Source organism: Capricornis sumatraensis, chromosome 1, assembly GCF_032405125.1.
Source record: "Capricornis sumatraensis isolate serow.1 chromosome 1, serow.2, whole genome shotgun sequence".
NCBI lineage: Eukaryota > Metazoa > Chordata > Mammalia > Artiodactyla > Bovidae > Capricornis > Capricornis sumatraensis.
In genome coordinates this window covers 158,957,701-158,980,454 of record NC_091069.1, presented here as the reverse complement: position 1 = coordinate 158,980,454, position 22,754 = coordinate 158,957,701, and the positions used below count along the sequence as shown (strand labels likewise).

The 22,754-nt window shown below is 40.4% G+C and overlaps 1 protein-coding gene across 1 annotated transcript in view; it reads right to left on the bottom strand.

Moving 5' to 3' along the window:
• Positions 1-22,754, bottom strand: part of BBX (BBX high mobility group box domain containing) — a 155,690-nt gene that overhangs the window by 83,728 nt on the left and 49,208 nt on the right. The window contains exon 2 of the mRNA XM_068979246.1: positions 5,125-5,295. Coding sequence (XP_068835347.1) covers positions 5,125-5,286 — 162 coding nt within the window. The 5' untranslated portion in view covers positions 5,287-5,295. The remainder of the gene's footprint in view (positions 1-5,124; positions 5,296-22,754) is intronic.

Here is a 22,754-nt window from a genome sequence, read left to right as displayed (position 1 = left end):
GCTTTTGTACAACTAATAACGTGAAAATGAAAAAAAATCTAATACAGACTAATGTTTCTGTGTACATCAAAGTGAAGCCTCCTACCATAAAAATCAAAACAGACATTTGACATTATTTGAAGGAAGAACTACAAAAGTAAATTTTCAAGTCTATAGATAATCACACATTCTTGTCTACTGAAATTCTATGGTGACAGGGCTTAAACTTTCAAAACTGCTTTTGAATCCTCCAGTTTCCTAAGCGTCTCATTCAAGATCTTCAAGGACTTCCGCAAAGCTCTGATCCTGTCCATTTGTGTAATCCTCATTGCCGCTGTCCTAGTAGCACTCTGACCTATGGCTTCACCTTCCTGCTTTTAATCCCTTATGATAATACTTCCTATGCATGGCTGCAGGTTTAATTTCTTAAAGCACATCTCTGACCACACAATCTTAGAATATAATAGCACTGTTAAGTATCTTCTGAGGCTAAATATGATTCCACCGTATTTCTTGGAAACACTGCAACCAAGAACAGAAGTCCAGAGTGCTTACTAAAACCATTCCTTTAATGCTGTTTCATAGCTAAAATCAAGAAGGATCAAAGACGCTGTTAGACTGCATTATACATACAATAGGGCTGCTGCTGCTGCTGCTAAGTCACTTAGCTGTGTCCGACTCTGTGCAACCCCACAGACGGCAGCCCACCAGGCTCCCCTGTCCCTGGGATTCTCCAGGCAAGAACACTGGAGTGGGTTGCCATTTCCTTCTCCAATGCATGAAAGTGAAAAGTGAAACTGAAGTCACTCAGTCGTGTCCGACTCTTAGCGATCCCATGGACTGCAGTCCATCAGGTTCCTCCGTCCATGGGATTTTCCAGGCAAGGGTACTAGAGTGGGGTGCCACTGCCATCTCCGATACAATAGGGCAGTAGTTCTCAAATGTAAGTGGGCACAGGAATCCCTGGAGGTCTTGTTAAAACACAGATTGTTAAGTCCCATTGCCATAGTTTCGTATTCTGTATGTCTGGAGTAGGCTTTGAGGATTTGTATTTCTAACAAGTTGTGCAGTTATGCTGATGCTGCTGGTCTAAGGATCACACTTGGAGACCATTACTATAATAAGGCAATCAGCTTCTTTTACATCATGTTTATTGGGCAACTGTTACAGACACTCTAAGACAAATCACTAATTTAATCCAACTAAATGTTTTTTAAAACTCTTTTAAATTTAAATTAAGCATTGTATATGCATTTAATTAACCATCAACTGTCTTCAGACACAAGTAGTACAGAACAATCTCAAAGTCAGAGCTACCTGATCTAGAAGTACATTAGGGATTATTACCAGGAGTGAAGGCTACAGATTTATCTTCCTTGTTATGGGTATAATCATTAACAATGACTTGCATTTTCAAGGAATATTTATCTATCATTCTGAAACTGACCAAGAAGTTACAGAAAAATGAGGCGTAAAAATATGTATTATGTAGGTTGAGGAAGTAATTTTATTTTCCCTTCAGAAAAAATAACTTTGATCCAGTGACTAAATTACAGAACTCGAGACAAGAGTTGGAAAAAGAGATAAATAAGACAAGATCCTGGCCCCAGGAGCTCACTGTTTGGGGAGAGGAGAAAGACATAAAAGCAAATAAATTAGAAAGCAGGATGATGACTGCAACAAGAAACCAGTGTGATAATGAAACACTAGTGGATTGGTAGAACAACAGAAAGTCTCCCTAGAAAAGCTTGTCTGGGCTAAATTTTGAAAGACAAATCAGAGTACATAAGGTAGTTGATGGGAGGTTGTGGGGAACTAACAAAGATTAAGGCTTAATGGTTTATTCAGACACTCATACGCAGTTCAATAGAACCAGTATACAAAAGATTAGAATGGAGAACTAGAGTTGTTGTAGAAGAAGGTATGGGGCGTTTCATGAATAATGTGCTTTGTCATTTTTTTAAAAATGCAAAAGAAAAATAAGTGCATTTAATCCTGTAAATGAGTGGTTTCAGACTGTATGACTCAAAAAAACCCCTTGAAGGGGACCAACACAGACTGGAACTTTTTGTTCTATCAAGTATGAACACTAAAAACTTTTTTTTTTTTTTACTTCTAATATAATTATTTTATTAAATTAACTAACTGAAAAGTAAGTAAACAAACAAGTGCATGGTATATAAATTAAATCAAAATGAAAAATTATCTGGACCTTTTTTTTTTCTTTTCCCCAGAGGCCAAGTAACACTCTGCAACAAGCCAACACTAGCACCAGACCAGAATCTGGAGACCACTGCTAGGAGCAATGGAGAGCCATGAGTGGTTTCAGCAGGGCAAAGGCACTGTCAGATCTGTATTTCAGGATAACTCCCATCATTAGTGTAGAGCATGAATCACAGTAGCAAAACTAGCAGCAAACAAGACTAGAGGAATGAATTAAAAGTTTATGCCAGCAGTCCACACAAGAACCAGGACAGGGCTGAATCAAGGCAGTATTCATGAGAATCGAGAATTGGGAACAGAGACAACGCTCACTAATGAGGAAGAAACAAGAGTGACTGGTGTCTTAACTGAATGTAAAGGTTGAAAAAGGAAGAATGTTTCCAACTTTGGCAGCCAGATTCCTTCACACACAACGGAGAACACTTTTTCTCAAATGAAGGGAAGTTATATCCAGTAGGGAGCAGGAAGATTAGTACTGGGTAGACAGAATGTGAGGAGGCTCTTGGCAGAGAAGGCTGCGTTGGGATGATGAACTAATGTACCAACAAAAAGAAGTAAGACCAACAGTGTGGGTGAGATCTCTTGACTGTAGACTAAAAAGAGAAGAGGACTCATTGACTTCATTCTTTTACTAAATAACTGTTTACTGGGCATGTGATACGGAGCAGCCACTGTTCCAGGTGATGCCGGCAGAGCAGTGACCATACAGAATCCCCATCCTCATGAAGCTGAAAAGTAGCACAATCACCCTGTCACTTTGGAAGGATCTCTCTGGCTGCTTTATTGAGAACAGACTGCAGAAGGGCAAGAGCAAGGGAGCGAGGGGCAGAATATAGTAATCTGCACCAGTGCTGGTGGTAGCAGTGACGCTGCTAAACAAGGCTCAACTCGTGAATACTTTCAAAAGCACAGTTGAAAACCTACCGATGGACAGACCAGAGACTTGAGCAAAAGAAAACAAACCAGGTGTCAGGTCTGACCAATCTGACAGCTGGAGTTGCCATTTACTGAGAAAGGAAAGAAAGACGCCGGAGGACGGGGTTTGGAGAAGAACAGAGAAAGCTTGATTTTGAACACATTCAGTCTGAGATTCTGACGTGATATTTAAAGTGGATATGTCAAGTAAATAGTCAGAAATACAAGTCCAGAATTTAGGGGAAAGCTCCAGCATGGAGACAGAAATTAAGAGGCTCAGAGAACATCAATATTTGAGGGTAAAATAATGGATGGATAACAATGGAAGAAACCAGAAAGGTAGAGTTGGGAAGGTAGGAACAGAAATAACAGTGAGTGCTGTCGTGGACATAGGAAACAGCTTCAAGAACCAAGTCATCAATAGGTGCAAATGTGTGAGAAAGATCAATTTAGGCACGAGCATGAAAAGTGAAAGTGAAGTTGCTCAGTGGTGTCCCACTCTTTGCGACCCCATGGACTGTAGCCCACCAGGCTCCTCCGTCCATGGGATTCTTCAGGCAAGAATACTGGAGTGGGGTGCCATTGCCTTCTCCAGGGGATCTTCCCAACCCAGGGATTGAACCCAGGTTTCCCACATTGCAGGCAGATGCTTTAACCTCTGAGCCACATGAGCATAAACTTGGCAATTTCCTCAAATAGGAAGAGTGACACCATTTCTCTGAAAAAGGAAAGGAAAGGATGGATAAGGACTGAGATAAGAGTGAGCTGAGTAGAGAAAGCTGAAGGAGTCATTTTTGGCGGCCTCTATTTTCTCTGTGAAAGAGAAGAAAAGTACAGCAGTGAGGAGACCATAAACAGTATCCAGAGAAGATGTCTGCATAACAGGAAAAATGTTTATAATTCCTGATAAACAGAGTGAAAAAGGGAGTTGACCTAAGTTTGACCCTAGGACAAAAGACTGAGTGGATACTGAAGAATTTTTATAATATTTGTAGTGACACAAAATATGTACTCATTTATTCTTCCATTGACCATGAAAGGTGAAAGTGAAGGTCACTCAATCATGTCCAAATCTCTGCAACCCCATGGACTGTAGCCCACTAGGCTCCTCTGTCCATGGGGATTCTCCAGGCAAGAAAACTGGAGTAGGTTGCCAAGCCCTCCCCCAGGGGATCTTCCCAACCCAGGGATCAAGCCCAGGTCTTCTTCATGCAGGCAGATTCTTAACCATCTGAGCCACCAGGGAAGCCCATTGAGCTGTTCAAAATCTACACTGCACTAGTCACCATTCTGGGCTTTAAGGAAGGAGAAGACAACAGGAAGGGGAAGACCCCTGCTCTACCGAGGTTATACTCTAGTCTGGGAAGACAGACATAAACAAGTACACATGGCAAACAGAAAGAAGTTCAAGGGGACAAATTCCTCAGATGGGGAAGACTTGGGTGTGAGGGACATCTCTGGGGAGGTAAAAGCTGAGGAACAGTCATGCCAAGATCTGAAGGAATGTGTGGCTTTCTAGTCCCCTGCATCACTGTGTAACTTTCTAAGCAAGAGCTGGCTGCTCCAGTGTGACGAGAGGAGGGGGACTGGGAGGGGTGGCTGCACCCAGATGCTCTGAGGGCCTCCAGGATGGGGGCCTGAACAGCTCTGAACCTGCCTGTAGTGGCACGGCTGGGCTGGGAAGGAGGAAAGAGAGGCCAGAGGAGCAACAGGTGGGTGCAAGGTGAACATATCAAATTTTATGAACTCACTTCATTTGACTATTGCCTAAAATCACTAGCTAATTGAGAGAAATACTAATTAAGAAGGATCTGCTTCAGTCTAAATTATTAGGAAGTATGGATACTTTGAGTCATCAACATTTGGGATGAAACTGTAGATAAAGTAGTTAAATAGAATTCAAGTTATACAGACTCCTAGAAACACATTCACTGTACTGCATGTGTTCAGTGCAGTTCCTGAATGAAAGTTCAAACTTAAAACTTCTACAATGAACGGAGAAATTACCTTATCAATATCCTCCTCTTCGTCTTCCTCTTCTTCCTCTTCTGAAAAGTCAAGGAGTTTCTTTGCTAGCAACGGATGCCACTGAAGACACTTGCGCTTTGGTCGTTTTCCGGTCCCTTCTCCTTCTGCTGAATGATCTTTATTTCTATTACTGCCTTTCATTACTGTGACCTGTGGTAGTGAAAAGAAAAAGAGAAAGAGATATCAAAGTAAATTTGATGAAAACTAGTTTATTTAGCTTCCTTAACTTTAACTGGATTATAGTTTTAATGATTAAAATATCTACCAGCTCAGGCATTTACTGGATTCAGTAAGAACTCTAAGTTAACATAATCAAACATTCATTTTAGTGGGCTAATAAAACCTGCCTTTTCTGAAATCTTCTTCCTTCCACTTTATAATTTCAGAACTCAAAACCCAAATAAAGTGTTAAGATAATGATAAGTTATTGTCACCTGTTCATATTTACCCAGGATAGTGTTTCTCAAAGTCTTCCACTAGAGTAATGTGAAAGATGCTTCCCAGGAGAGCAGAGATCCTCCCAGATGTAGGTCTCTCTACATTCTCTGATAGCTCCTATTTTTTCATTAATAATTTATATGAATTTCGCATTCTATACTATGATAAACTTGGAAGAATTAAGTAAAATGAATGCTTTGTAAGAATGAAATGTTTTAGATTTAAAATAAAACTATTTCATAAGATAACATACATTTTTCAAAAACTAACTGCATGCAGCCTCCAAGCATCCCATCCATATATGAAGTCACTCAGTGGGATGAGCACCCACCTGTGATACAAGTCACCAATATCTTTGCATCTCCCTACTACATATGCACTGCAAATCTGCAATCAGGTTCACTCTCTAGACTTTTTTCCCCAATAGATGATTGTCTGAAATAACTATGAATCTGACAAAATCTTTCAGAAACCTAAATTCTAAAGTATTTTTCAATGACTTAAAAAAATTTTTTTTCTCAATGAAACAACTACATATTCATATTGTAAAGGTGAAAATAGCCAAAAAAAAAAAAAAAAAAAAGATGTACCTTGTCCATTATGCCCAGCCCAAAGTTAAACCACACACAACCAGTTTCTTACATGCTTTCCCATTATTATTTAATATTTCTCATTCATTCATTTGAAGTAACACTGATAAATAAATTACTCTTTATACATACTCATGTGAAAATTCACATAATACAGTTAATACCATCAGTTCATGCTGATGACTACAAACACAAATGCAGTTGCCAAAAATCACACAGTGGTGGCCTTTCTGGTCAGTTTAAATTTGCATTGATCCAAATGCTTGGAGAGTGTTATCAATAAACTTTTAATGCTAAGTTGCTAACATTAGGATCCATGAACATACAGTTTCAAGATTCATCTAGTTCTCAAGTCTTCAAAACAATATGATATAGGCAATTTTTTATCTTCCTTCCTTGTTTTTGGGTTTGAGGGTCACATTTAGGTCTTCACTTCAAAATCAAAAAATATTCACTAATGTTTCCTTCTAGAACTTACAAGACTTCATTATTTTAAAAAATGTAAATAACTAATCAATCTGGAATTCATTCTGACAAAGGAATGAGGTGGGGATTGAGCTTATTTTTTTCTCCCCAAAATACCTAACCAACTATTTCAAACCATTTATTAAATCCTCCTTCTTTCCCCCAATCCATGTATATAAAAGTCCATTTCTGGACTGTCTTCTGTTAATAATCTTCCCCTCTGTTTTCCCATCCTTTGACCAATTCTAATATCTTAATGGATAATATCATTCTGTACCTTCTCCTATATACAAATATATCAGTAAACACAGCCACTTAAAACGTCTAAGCTGAAAATTTCATGCTTTAAGTTAATCAGTTTGATCATCCTCATTTTTAATAACCATATAATATTTCAAAATAAGAATGTATTGAAATTTTCTCAATTATTTCATGATTGATAGGCATTAAGATTACTTATTAATAAAATCTTCATTTTAATAATTTTTTAATCTTCATTCTGATAAAATCTTATTATTAAAAGCTGTGTCTAGTAAAAAAAAAAATAAAATAAAAAATATGCGGGAGGGTGAGGAGGGGAGAAGAATACGTTCCTGTGGTTTCCTCAGCAAGAAACTTCTGTTGAGCATCTGAAGCAATTACATGATTCATGTGGCTGCCTCAAGAGTAGAAGTGATTGAGAACTCTAAATGGAATTAGTTATCTGGTATGTTTTTAATAAAGGAACAACAATTTCTTTGAATTGATAGACCAGTTAACAATTCCCAGTCTATTTACAAAAAAAACTTGGCATAGGCAACCCAATTTCCAAAAATATCAACACTGTATGGAGAGAAGAGGAAATAGTCATTTTTGTGGCTTACTAATCACTTCAGGATGAGATGCTTGAGTGGTAATTAAACCCATACTGGGTTTTAATACCCAATATTTTATGATATAACACATTTTTTAAATAAGTAAAAGAAATCAGCAGGAAATTTTAAGTCAGGCAAGCTGTTATCAACTGGAGAGGTCAAAGTGATTGCCAGTGCCTAGAGAAAAATATATCATTTAGATTCAATGATTTTGATTATGCTATTTAATTATGCATGAATGTGTTTTAGAGTATGTGCCTTTGTATATATTTATGTGTAATTTCAATTTCAAACAGAATACAAAATGTCAAGAATCAAATGAATGGATGGTATACGCGGCTTTGGGGTTCAAAACAACCACATTAACCTCCTCCTACCACACTGCTCCGCTTCTTTCCACAAAGCTGCCAGGCCACTATGATACCGTGTCTCCTCTCTGATACTCCCCAAATTAATCTCTCCACCCCCATGAAAACAACAGAAAGATCCTATATTGCTAATGATACCAATCACATTTTCTCCTGAATTACAATTATGTGGGTACATCCTACCTCCATCACTAAGCCTTCTCCTTGATGATCCAAGACTAGTTAACTTTATACACCCAGAAGCATCTGGCTTATCAGAACATCAAGATCGGTTAGTTGTGAGGGCTGCTGTAAGCAACCATATGAAACTCCATGCTAAATTATGGTGATAATTCACTATTTACACACTAGAATGGCTTCAAAATTAACACCTTCTCTTTCATTCCTGTGAATTCAGATATTCTTTCTTGAGTGAAAAAAAGGAGGTCTGACAACTACATTTAACAGTGAATGCAGGCCTAGGTGGCAATGTTCTTTTGGGAGAACCATCGACTACCTGGGCTGTGGGGAAAAAAAGAGTGACAACTAGCAGAGAGTCTAGAATAAAACAGGAGGAAAATAAATATTCTTAGCATGAATAAAATAAGCGAACTGAAGACAGAAAACTTGGGACAAAATAGTCAAGAAAAGTGTGTCTGATCTAATGACCATGCAATACCCCAACTATAAACTAGACACTTCAATAACTTATAGTTATCTGATTACTTTTTAAATCACCATGGATCTATTTTCAAACTGTTGAAAGAAGGCAAGCGTCCATGGAGGGTAGGGGTGGGGGTGCTCCTGATTATCATTCAGAAGTAATGAGAAAGAGAAGAATGAAAGAAAAGGTGAAGAAAAACTTCTGAGAAAAAATAAGGGCAAAGAAGGCATATAATTTTGAGATTTAAGCATATTACTTATTTCAACAGACAGGAGGAGGGAAAATTGTTACTTTTTGACAGTAACAGAGACCTACGTTCGTAACTATTTTGCCACTAAAAACCCCACACATTATACAGTTTGGTTTCTTATTCTGGTAAAAGAGCAAATTAAGCTAGCAATCTACAGGTAATGAATTAAGCAACTGGGGGACTTTATTCAAAAGGGGTTCTTTTTCCTTTCTACATGGCAATTCTAGAATAACTGAAGTCAGGTTATTTTTACTATCAGTGGACTCTGTACTTGAAAGGATCAATATCATAAAATTAGGTTGCTGAGATCAAATGATGGAGGCTGAAGGTCCCTATCCAAATTACAGTAGGCTTTTGAACAACTCAGGTTTGAACTGTGGGCGTCCACTTATACATGAAACTTTTTCAGTAAAAACAGACTATATTACTACATGATCAATTGCTGGTTGAATCTACTGATCAGAGAGCCATGGATACAGGTAGGTGACTGTATAGTTACATAACCCCAGCATTCAAAAGTGGACTGTACTGAACGATATTTATTTATCTTATAAAAATACACCAACCCATGTGTACCCTTTTCTTTGCCAGGAAGAGTTGCCCTAGATACTAATAAGACTAAACCAAATGTAAATCAACTTGGTGATACATTAGGAAAAACTTCATTTAACTATGTTTTTCAAATGCAGCAAGCCCATTCATGAAGACCTTCACTGAGATCACACTTCATGATAAATTTAAGGAAGAAATATCATAAAAGAAACAGTACAGAGTGAATACCACATTTAATAAAACCATGGACACTGATGCCTAAAGGCCTCATTCAGAATCCTGCCTATACCTCTAACTGCTCAGTGTAAAGCTGTTTATCTTGCTGGTCTCTCTTCACATTAACACTATGTTAACAGCTCTACTGTGAGAACACTTTTCATGTAACACCCAGCACACAGCCTGGCACCAAGACAGTTCTCACTCCATGGTAGTAAACCATCCTGACACCCACGGGCTTTTTAGAGGGTTCAACAGACAGCAAGGGCTCACTTTAACGCAGCCTAAGATGCTGTTGGAGAGAGAACATAGAGGACTCCCATTCAACAGTGGTCCATGTTCTTTCATCTCCAGCCTCAGAAACTGAAAAAGAAAGATGCAAAGTTTCTGTTCTTTTGTATGAGCGATATACAGTCAGAAATGGACCCTTCGCACAGTCATAAATTCTGTAAGATCCTCTATTCTATCTTCTTGTCTCTCTACTTGGGCAATCAGTAAATTCTGGCTTTTAATACACTGTGTAAATGTAACTGTGTCACAGGGGTATTTTAGAGTTTAAACTGTTTCCTGAATGTCCAATAAAACTCCATTCAAATCATATTACTGGAAATTCAGACCAAATGAGATAGGGGAAGGTGAGGGAGGCCTATGAAATCTCACTGTTGGACAGCCACACATTCTATTCATAAGTAAACACTCTCCTGGGTCTACCTGAGACTGCTAAGCTTCAGAGCCGTCTCGGGCCTACAGCGAAGAAAATCAGCCCCAAGAAATAGTGATAAAGCAGTAGCTCTAGAGCTTCCACATGAGTTAGGGTGACCTGCTTAAACAACTCTTGCGAGAGTGTTGCTGCTTTCAAAATGCTCCTTGCTGCCATTCTTTCAGGGATCCAGCTGACACAGACACTGGCAGACACCCCAACCTGGAAGCCTTGCTCACGTCCTAAAATTCTTCCATTTTTTGACTTGTGCTTCTATCAAGGCCCAGGTCACATTCACTTCCCTTCTAAAGCTTTCTGTGAAAACCTTAAAGTCAAAATTCATTGCTCTCATTGAATCACCAGTCTATGTCCGATGCAGGATACAGCATGCTTGGGGCTGGTGCACGGGGATGACCCAGAGGGATGTTGTGGGGAGGGAGGTGGGAGGGGGGTTCATGTTTGGGATCGCATGTACACCTGTGGTGGATTCATGTCAATGTATGGCAAAACCAATACAGTATTATAAAGTGAAATAAAGTAAAAATAAAAAGTTAAAAAAAATAAAAAATAAATAAATTAAAAAAAAAAATTCATTGCTCTTTGCTCTTGAGCTTTGATCATACTTGACCTTTTCGGTCCAGCACTTACCATGGTATTTCAGTTAGCTTTATCTATCTCCACCCTCTTCCCAGTAGGTTGTGAATTTCTAATAGGAAGGTGTCTTGGTTTCTTGCATTTTTGTCCCTGGGCCTCAAACTGAGGCTGGTATATAGCAGTTTCTGAAAAGGGTATTTATGGCTTGTAATTTCCTCACCTGACACTTAACCACATAAAACAATTTCCGAAAATGAAGTGTTCCTAAGGATAATTTTTAAAATAATACTAATATACAACTAATATTTATTAATACTATTTGCTTCATACTTGATATTTATTATCTCATTTAATCTTTGTAAGAACCGTTCAGGCAAGTACTAACCACTATGCAACCCAGTTGAAGAAGCTGAGGGTTAAGCCATTTGTCTAGGGTCACACAGTTGGTAGCAGAGGAGCTGGCCAGAGAACCAGGAAGCCTAACTCAAGGGCCCAAACACTTACCTAGGACAAAGCTCCAACATAAAGCCTTGCATCTGTTGACTCACTGGGCATTTTCTACAGGACAAACAGCTTAAGAGCCATGGAACTACCTAAGGGGCACTCTGGGGGGTTGGAAGGTACATACTTTCAAGGTTCAGAGCAGAAGAGCAAGCATACATCTCTGATAACTATAAGTGACAGTTACATTAGACTAACTTTAAAACTCTTTGAAGATTAAAGTTCTACAAGTGCTAATCATTATTTATTGTAATTCTAATGGCAATTCTAAACTGTAGACAGATTAAATGAAAACTAACTCATTCAGTACGGTAATACTCTCATTGTAGAAGCAACTCAGTCACCCTATTCATGCAAAGAGTGTCTTTCAATGCACTCCTTATTGAAAAGCAGTAGCTCTTCAAGTTGAAACTTTAACTCTGTCAAGATGTTATCTACATGCTCTTCATGAATACTAATAAGACACCAACTATTCACATAATGGCTTAGCTACACTGGCAGTCCTGGTCCCTGACCCCTCCCTTCATAAAGGAATATGTGTTCTAAGATCTTTAATACTTACACTTCATGACATTTAGCCTGAGGAGAGCTTAACATGGTTCTCAAAATGCATGCTGCTCTAGGCTACAGATAGAGACAACAGCTACCCTGAAAGAGATAAGGCACCAAAAGAAGTGGCTGAGGGAAGAAAAGCGATTTGCACAGAGAATTCAGTAACAGGCTTGAACGTGTTCCCCATCACACTGCCCTCCCTGCCAAAGCCCAACTCTCTGCTTTCCTGTAATTTTAGGGTGGCATTTACATTCTTTACCATAAAATCCCAAATTCCTGGTCTTCAACAGGTCTAGCATAACACATTTGCCCCTTTTAGTTTCTAAATGAACATGGGTGGTGTTGTTTTTTTTTTAATCCATTTATTACATGGTCAGGGCATAATTATCACACTGACAAGAATCTGATGTACAAAACAAAGCCGATGGGAGCCTCTTCCTCATTTATTCTCCACACAGCTCAACATATATTTATTGATCACATGCTGAGCTACGCACTGTGGCAGTTAGGTGCCCAGCCTTAGCTCTCATCTCATCACCATCTCTGCCGCCTCCCTTCTGCTGGCAGGCAGGTGTCGTCCTGTCTCCCACATCTGCCCTGTGCTTCCTCAGCTCTCCCAGGCCTGCACACTGTACCCCACACACCCATTCTCACTTCCTATGTAAGTCCCTCTGAACTCTCATTTCTAAGGAGCTATTGTTATTTGCCCCAGCTCCTATCTCTCTCCTTCCTGAGCACCATTTTTGACCACCCACATTTAATGTCTGTGCCATATTTTTTGAAACTTGACTGTACAACAACTATCATTTTCCTGTATAATACATGTATAATGACGCCATATGAATTCCTCCCAGAGACCCTGGAGGGTAAAGAACATGCCAGATGCCTTTTTTCAGGATCTGTCAGAGCAAACGTCCCTATGCTAGACAGGGAGTACCTGAGGAAGTCAACGCAGAAACAATAGCTTTCTGCTTTCACATTATGCTTTTTCTTTGCACTGTTTTGCTAGGAGGCATAAGAGACAGAAGGCTTGAAAGGAAAACATGCAGAGAAGGAAAAATAAGAACACAGAGGGTTGCTCAGGAGGAGTGGGAAGAGAGAAGAGAAACAGAAAACTTGAGAAGGAGAAGTCACTTCCAAACAGCTGTCGGTACTAGACTAAAGACATTTTTTCATAGCTTTATTCCATTCTCTGGTCAATGATGTCATTATGCTCTCAAAACAGAATATCATAGTACCTTCCCTTCACTAGCACTCTTTTCCCTTCATACCTGGTCTGCTGCTGCTGCTAAGTTGCTTCAGTTGTGTCTGACTCTGTGCGACCCCACAGATAACAGCCCACCAGGCTCCCCCGTCCCTGGGATTCTCCAGGCAAGAACACCGGAGTGGGTTGCCATCTCCTTCTCCAATGCATGAAAGCGAGAAGTGAAAGTGAAGTCACTTAGTCGTGTCTGACTCTTGGCGACCCCATGGACTGCAGCCTACCAGGCTCCTCCGTCCATGGGATTTTCCAGGCAAGAGTACTGGAGTGGGGTGCCATTGCTTTCTCCACCTGGTCTGCTAATTAACCTCAATTCTGAACTCATCCAACCATTTTTCTTTCCCAGTCTATCCCCAGGTTGCTGGCTATTCCCAGTGTCTGACACTACTATAAAAAGTTTCCAGTCTCAGGTTGATCCTCAGTGTTCATTCATAATCTTTACTTGTCTTAGTCTTATCCAATCCCACGGTACCCATATATTAACAAATTATTGGTCCCTTCTCAAACTTCACTGATAATGAGAATAGTTATATATATATATATGCATAAAACCCTTACATATATATAAAATGCTTATATATATATATATATATATATATATATATATATATATATATATATATATATATAGCTTCCTATGTGCCAGAACATCATGTGAAATGCCGGGCTGGATGAACCACAAGTTGGAATCAAGATTGCTGGGAGAAATATCAACAACCTCAGATACGTAGATGATACCACTCTAATGGCATAAAGTAAAGAGGAACTAAAGACCTTCTTGATAACAGAGAAAGAGGAGAGTGAAAAAGCTGGCTTAAAACTCAACCTTCAGAAACTAAGATCATGGCATCCAGTCCCACCACTTTATGGCAAATAGAAGGGGAAAAAGTGGAAATAGTGACAGACTTTTATTTTCTTGGGCTCCAAAATAACTGGATGGTGACTACAGCCATGAAATTTAAAGATGCCTGCTCCTTGGAAGGAAAGCTATGACAAACCTAGATAGTCTATTGAAAAGCAGAGATAGCACTTTGCTGAAAAAGGTCCACATAGTCAAAGCACTGGTTTCTCCAGTGGTCATGTATGGATGTGAGAGTTGGACCATAAAGAAAGCTGAGTGCCGAAGAATTGATGTTTTTGAACTACAGTGTTGGAGAAGACTCTTGAGAGTCCCTTGGACTGCAAGGAGATCTAACCAGTCAATCCTAAAGGAAATCAGTCCTGAATATTCATTGGAAGGACTGATGCTGAAGCTGAAACTCCAATACTCTGGCTACCTGATGCGAAGAATTGACTCCTTAGAAAAGACCCTGATGTTGAAAAAGCTTGAAGGCAGGAGGAGAAGGGGACGACAGAGGATGAGATGGTTGGCTGGCATCACTGACTCAATAGACATGAGTTTGAGCAAGCTCTAGGAGTTAGTGATGGACAGGGAAGCCTGGCATGCTGCAGTCCATGGGGCTGCAAGGAGTTGGACATGACTGAGCAACTAAACAACTGCTAAACACTTTATATGAATTAATTTCTGTAACATTCCATACACCTCTTGGAGAAAGGAACTATAATGGTCACGTTTTATATAGGGAGCGACTGGGAATGACAAAGCTTAAACAATATGTCCAAGGCCATTCTGCCAGCATGTGGCAGAGCCAGGATTCAAGCCTAGGGCTTCTGTCCTCAGAGCCCAAGCTTCTCCATATGGTCCTTCCCAGTAAAATCCTAGCCATTCTAAGAAATGCCTTTGCCTCCTGGTTAACAGGAAGGTCTACATATGTGGACCCTCCCAAAGTTCTGCCCTGCCTACCAATTTCAAAACTTCTTTTCTTCTGCTTTTTCTCAAAGGCAGAATTTCAAGGCCGGCTCCTTTTCTCCCTCCCAGCCTGTGCTTCTCATCTTTCCTGCTCCGCTGGACCATTAGATGTTCAGTTTGATGAAGTACTGATGAACTCTCACCAGTTGCTCCCAGTAAAAACCTGCTCTTTTGGCCTGGACACAATTTCAAGTCTAAAGCCCTCTCTGAATCCTCCTCCTTTAGCCAGTCCTCTATTTTGGTACAAACTGCCCTCCAGCCAACAGGCCAGGAGACTGCCTAACCCCAAGCCACGGAACTAGCAGCCAAGAAGAACTGGCCTGCTTGGTACTAACGTTGTTCACAGGCTCCACCTTGCACTTCACTTACTGACTTGTTTCCTAATCTTCTCGGCTCTAAAATCCAGGATTAATTTCCTAGAAAGCGCTCACGGCTCATTCCAACTGTGCCACAGGCTCTGGGGTCCTTCTCCACCTCACTATGATTCACGCTTGCATCTTTAATTTCTAGACTCTCAGAGAAAACATATTGTCTCCACCATATCCATGGGGGACTTGCCAGAGCCCACATGGTGCACAAAACCTGGACAAACCTTCCTTTCACAGAAACATCTGGAAAATAGGCACATCTTTTCTACTTCCTGACCACTTCCAATCATTGCAACTGGCTTCTAGCACCGATACCTAACCTCTCACCACGTTCTGTCCCTTCTACAGCCTAATACATGGTCTGTCTGCTCCTCTCCACTCCCCACGCTGGCTTCCTCTCTATGGCTGCACTGACCTCAATTCTCCAGACTACAAATACGTGCTCATGCCCTTCTGCATATGAAATCTCTTCAGCAGTCCCTCTATGTACTCAGGAAGATGTCCAGACCTCTGCCTTCAAACAGCACATAAGATTCCTTCCTGACTTCGTCCCTACTTAGTTTTAAGGCTCATGTTTCTTTGCTCCTTTCTCACTCTTAAAGTTCTACCTACACTGAGCAACATGCTATCACCTGGAACTCACCTCTTAATATCTGCAAGACTGCTCCCTGCCATGAGGCTAGCAGGCCTGCTTCAGGCAGGAGCCTGGATCTCACATCAGCTCCCACTGGCCCTTACTAGTCTGAGAGAGAGGTGCTTCTTAGGTGTCCCCACAACACCCTACACTCAATATCCCCCAGTGAAACAGCGTATGTCCCTTGTTACATCCCTCTTGGCTTTGACAGTTATGGTATAAACTCGAGCCCGCTCGTTCAGTGAAGAGTCTCAGGTTTGCTCCCTGAAGCCTCTTCCTGACACCTTTATTGCTTCTCATCTGCCCCTGCTTCTTTTCTGCTCCTTCCCCACCATCCCTGGCTCTTCCTTCCTGCCTTGTGACCCTCCATCTCAAGAGATTCCTTACACCAAGTTCAAACAGCATTCTCAAACTCCCAAACCAGAAATGCTGACAATTTTACTTGTTTGGAAATACTAGCTTCTAGGCAGCAAATGTTAAAATGACTCAATGAACAATTTTGACCTCATAAGAGAAATAATTACTATTTTCTTTTCTCTTGTACCTATCACTGAACACTCATCTTATATGCACCAGTTTAAATACAGCCCTTTAAATAGTAAGAATGATCATGCATATTTTTACAAATATTTAAAAATATTTATATTAAAACTTTACCAGGACTTCCCTGATAGCTCAGCTGGTAAAGAATCTGCCTGCAATGCAGAAGGGATAGCCTACTCACTCCAGTATTTTTGGGCTTCCCTTGTGGCTCAGATGGTAAAGAATCCACCTATAATGCAGGAGACCTGGGTTCCATCCCTGGGTTGGGAAGATCCCCTGGAGAAGGGAAAGGCTACCCACTTCAGTATTCTGGCATGGAGAATTCCATGGACCATATAGTCCATGGGGTCTCAAAGAGTCAACAAGACTGAGCGACTTTCACAATAACCAAAGTTAAAAAAATTTTTTTTCATTTATATTGACTTAAAAAATTCTAAACAGACCTTTTTATTAGTCTAGATGTCTTTCACCATCCTGATCTCTACTTACAACTTAAAAAACAAAACCAGAAACAATGGTTCCTGTTAACAGTCAACAATCTACGATACCTCTAGATGGAAATCTCTTTTTCCTAAGCTACTATTCTTTACTCTTAAGTGATGGCAAACAATTTTAAGTTACATTTAAATTTAGTTCACTTAATAAAGCAAAACTTCTCCATCTTAATGGTTACAAAACTATTTTCCCGTAACATTAAAAAGAAAGAAATCGCTCTTATTTTAGTAGTTGTAGTGTTTACTGAAGCAGCTTATCCTAGCTTCTGCAACGCCCACCTGCTTTACATTTTGGCACACTAGAACTGAGTTAATTTGTCATTTTCCAGATTACATACTGTAAGAAGGATGTTGCTTATCTTTATATTCCCAAATGCTTGGAATACTGCCTTGACTATATTATGCAATTAATAAAAAGTGCTTGAAAATGCATTAACTAAATGATTTTGTATCAGATTGTGCATTTGCCAAGGAAATTAATTAGAATACACAGGGAGTTATGATACATTTATAGTTTCTGTTTAACTAGAGTTAAGCAGAAAAACCATTTGTTTTATACCTGCTTCACACTTGGTGAGATTTTTTTTTCTTTAAATATTTTCTGACTTAATACACATGATACCAAAGTGCTTACTTGTAGCTTCAGAGCCATAATAGTGCCCTATTCAAAACATTAAACATTCCATCTATATTCTTATTAGGTGTTACACTCCTTTTGAGTGCTCGGTCTGATTGCTTTAACTTCAGTGCCAAGTACTGAATGCTCTTTTCCTTTATTCATGAAATGTATTAAATCCATGGTATTTGTTTTAAAAAGTTCTTCAGTTCACAGAATTAACAACATAAGTTTCTATTTCTATACCATTTGTCTGTTTATTCCCCCTCTCTGGAAAACTACCAAAGAGAGAATATAAATAGCTAGACATTTTAGGACCCGAAATCCATTCTTCCTTCCATTTTTCTTTCAATGCACAGTATGCAAATGGATTATCACCCACAAAGAGTTCCAGAAACACAACTATTGCTGCTTTATTGACTATGCCAAAGCCTTTGACTGTGTGGATCACAATAAACTGTGGAAAATTCTGAAAGAGATGGGAATACCAGACCACCTGGCCTGCCTCTTGAGAAACTGGTATGTAGGTCAGGAAGCAACAGTCAGAACTGGACATGGAACAACAGACTGGTTCCAAATAGGAAAAAGAGTATGTCAAGGCTGTATTTTGTCACCCTGCTTATTGAACTTATACGCAGAGTACATCATGAGAAACGCTGGGCTGGAAGAAGCACAAGCTGGAATCAAGATTGCTGGGAGAAATATCAATAACCTCAGATATGCAGATGACACCACCCTTATGGCAGAAAGTGAACAAGAACTAAAGAGCCTCTTGATGAAAGTGAAAGAGAGTGAAAAAGTTGGCTTAAAGCTCAACATTCAGAAAACTAAGATCATGGCATCCGGTTCCATCACTTCATGGCAGATAGATGGGGAAACAGTGGAAACAGTGGCTGACTTTATTTTTCTGGGCTCCAAAATCACTGCAGATGGTAACTGCAGCCATGAAATTAAAAGACACTTACTCCTTGGAAGGAAAGTTATGACCAACCTAAAAAGCAGAGACATTACTTTGTCAACAAAGAGCCGTCTAGTCAAGGCTATGGTTTTTCCAGTAGTCATGTATGGATGTGAGAGTTGGACTGTAAAGAAAGCTGAGCGCTGAAGAATTGATACTTTTGAACTGTGGTGTTGGAGAAGACTCTTGAGAATCCCTTGGACTGCAAGGAGATCCAACCAGTTCATCCTAAAGGAGATCAGTCCTGTGTGTTCACTGGAAGGACTGATGTTGAAGCTGAAACTCCAATACTTTGGCCACCTGATGCAAAGAGCTGACTCATTTGAAAAGACCCTGATGCTGGGAAAGATAGAGGGCAGGAGGAGAAGGGGACAACAGAGGATGAGATGGTTCGATGGTATCACCAACTCAACGGACATGGGTTTGGTTAGCCTCCGGGAGTTGGTGATGTACAGGGAGGCCTGGCATGCTGTGGTTCACGGGGTCACAAAGAGTCGGACTCGACTGAGCAACTGAACTGAACTGATTACCCACAAGATACGTGGTTTACTAAGACATCCTGGAATATTTTTCTTACAGCCTAATTTTCATAAGTTTGCTCCCTCTGCTGGTCGAAGTTTTATCCTCTAGCATCCTATTTAAATACAAAAGGCAGTGTTTTATACTATAAAGAAAATAAAAACTCCCCTATAAAAAATTATAAATAAAATTCCAAATAAACCTGGAAAGTCACTTAAGAAGCTCTTCTACATCAAAGCATGGCATTAGCTGACTTTAGGGAGAAGCAGTCTTTCCAGTATTGAATTAAAGGCAGGGATTTTCCAATTTAGTTATAATTTTTCCTCTAAGCAAGATCCTTATCTCTACCAAGACAATTTCTCATTAATTCAGCTCTTTTTAACCTGGAATCTCCACAGTACTTTGCAATAAGTGTCTAACCAAATCTTTCCATATTTACACAGACAGCATTACGGAGAGAGTAGGCAGGAGGGAGCACTCTCACTCACACATGTAGTGACTCGTCACGGCAGCAACAGTTAATGGCTGAACACATAATCGACACGGGGCTACAGGGCTACTCATATGCCTGCACTGGTTTTTCCTTTCACCTTTTTTTCAAAGATGAAAGCTGTTTTGCTGACATATCTAAAAAAATTGCTTTGATTTAGATAATAAAGCTCTTTATAATAAGAAACTGGAAGTACATTTCACTAATAAGTTGTAAATACATTTTCTAATAAGAAAAATCAGTACTGGTCTAAAAACTTCCGGGTTACTTTAACTGCTACTTCCCGATCATGAAAGACATTGTGACTTACAAATTGTATCTATTTATCTAATATGACACAGTCCTGTGAAGTGGGTAGAAGTAAGCCCATTTCACAGCTGAGGAAGAGGAGCCTTGCAGAGATTTACGTAATCTCCCCAATGTCACGGAGGGACAAAACAGGGGCACAGCCTAAAGGCTTGGGCTTTAATCTCTAAGCAGAAGTACTTTCTTCCACATGACTGCATCACTGATTTTATTTTTAAATCAATACATTTATTTTGAGAGGAAAAGTAATGCCACTTTATAAGCCTTTTTGAGCATTTGTTTAGTGCCTTAGCATTTACTTAGCTAGAGAATTCCTAAATTTCCATTTATATTTCAAAATAGTCCTTTGTATGGATTTAGACATACTCAATACACTGGGGGAAGGGAGGGATTTGGAGTAAGAAAGCATATGTATCTGCAAATATTCAGTACACTTTACTTCACTTTGCATTTTGTAAATATTGATGCTGCAGCTCCCAGAGTGCTCTCATAAGTAGTTATGACTGACAGTCCATGAGTGCTGTGTCTCTCAAAACAAATATGCTTTACTGACAGAGAGCACGTGAACCTCCATCTAATTATTCTGAGAGGCAGGGTGGAACAAACAACATGACTCCTCAGCTCAGTTTGGCATTCTCCACTGAACACGATAGGCAGGTTACAGTTTAACACATACTATGCTGCTGCTGCTGCTAAGTCGCTTCAGTCGTGTCCGACTCTATGCGACCCCATGGACGGCAGCCCACCAGGCTCCCCCCGTCCTTGGGATTCTCCAGGCAAGAACACTGGAGTGGGTTGCCATTTCCTTCTCCAATGCATAAAAGTGAAAAGTGAAAGTGAAGTCGCTCAGTTGTGTCCGACTCTTTGTGACCCCATGGACTGCAGCCCACCAGGCTCCTCCAACCACGGTATTTTCCAGGCAAGAGTGCTGGAGTGGGGTGCCATTGCCTTCTCCAACACGTACCATGAAAGCCAGTCATTTCCATGAACAACAAAACAGATCTGCCATGTAATCCTAGAGCAGAGAACATCTTCCTATGGTTCTTGCAAATATTTTTAGGAGTAAATGAAAATTCACTGCATATTTAATACAGAAAAAGGTGAACCTGGAGTTCACCCCTGATAGTTTCTCAGTGGTGTGGGTAAATGTTGTTGTTGTTTAGTTACTAAGTCATATCCGACTCTTTTGTGAGCCAATGGACTGTAGCCTGCCTGGCTCCTCTGTCCATGGGATTTCGGTAAAGAATCTGCCTGCAATGCAGGAGACTCATGTTCGATCCCTGGGTTGCGAAGATCCCCTGGAAAAGGAAATGGCAACCCACTCCAGTATTCTTGCCTGAAGAATCCCATGGACAGAGGAGCCTGGCAGGCTACAGTCCATGGGGGCGCAAGAGTCGGACACGACTTAGCAACTACACCACCACCACGACTAATCTGTTCTTGAGAGACAGGCAAATTCCTCCTACAGCTTGTTTGTAGTTCCTCTTGGGAGACCTCCTGATTCCAAGTCAACATTTGCCAATGCAGGGAATATAAGAGATGTGGATTTGATCCCTGAGTTGGGAAGATCCCCTGGAGAAGGAAATGGCAACACACTCCAGTATTCTTGACTGGGAAATCCCATGGACAGAGGAGCCAGGCAGGCTACAGTCCATTGGCTCACAAAAGAGTCGGATATGAAATAGTAACTAAACAACAACAACATTTACCCACACCACTGAGAAACTGTCAGGGGTGAACTCCAGGTTCTGGGACTCCCCCGTCACTGCAAAGTTTGCCAACTCTCACATGGCTTCTCCTACTCTGAGCAATGGCAAAAATTGCCCTTTGAAAATATTGTGAAAAGAACTGTTCAGATCCTGGTTGATTGTAGTATTATTTAAGACTGGAGTAGGGGCTGCAACTTTCCACGAGATGAGGGAACAGGAAGGAAGTCAGGTGGCTGACCACTCCTGAAACCTCAGGCTTGACTTAAGAACTGGGTGGCACTTTAACAGGAAAGTAATGCTTAGGGGGCGCTTCTCTGGTCTCTGAGTGGTAAAGAATCTGCCTGCAACGCAGGAGCCACAGGACATGTTGGTTGATCCCTGGGTCAGGAAGATGCCTTGGAGAAGGAAACGGCACCCCAGTCCAGAATTCTTACCTGGAGAATTCCATGGACAGAGGAGACTGGCAGGGTACTGTCCTTAGGGTTGCAAAGAGCTGGACAGTGACTTAGCATGCACACACGCACGCAATGCTTAAGGGAACACAGAACTGGATGGAACTTTGTTGGCATTCACACAGAAACTGGTCAATGATAACCTCAGACAGGTGTAAAGTGCAGTAACATTTTATGTTTCTTATATCCATTTTTCTCTTGTTTGTAGAGTTTTTGCATAGAGAGAAGATGGGACCAATAATAGTACCGGATTAAGAATAAGGATATCCAACATCTAGCCCTGGTTTTCACCTCACCAAAAGAGAAAGACTCAATACCAGACCTGTTCAAGGACAAAACTGCAACTGAATAAGTAGGAAAACTGTGGAAATTCTTCATGCATCAAAAGCTTGGTCTAGATGACCCTGCAGGCACATCAGTACCACTCTCTGCTATGCTTTTGACCTTGATGTCTCCAGTGGAGACCAGGCTGTACTGCAGAGTTCCCTCTCTCCTATACAAAGGCCTTCACTCCCCTCTCTCACCTCCTACCAGGAAGATAAAGACATAATAAAGCAGCTTTCACAACCCCTAACATAGCCTTTACACTGGTGACAATTTCTTACCTGTCGAGGTGGGTCGTTTAAAAACTGCCAACAGTGATTTTGTATAATTCTTCCCACATTGCTTTTCTTATAGTCTATGCTCACCTCTCTTACCATTAATTAACACTGCATTCTTTAATTT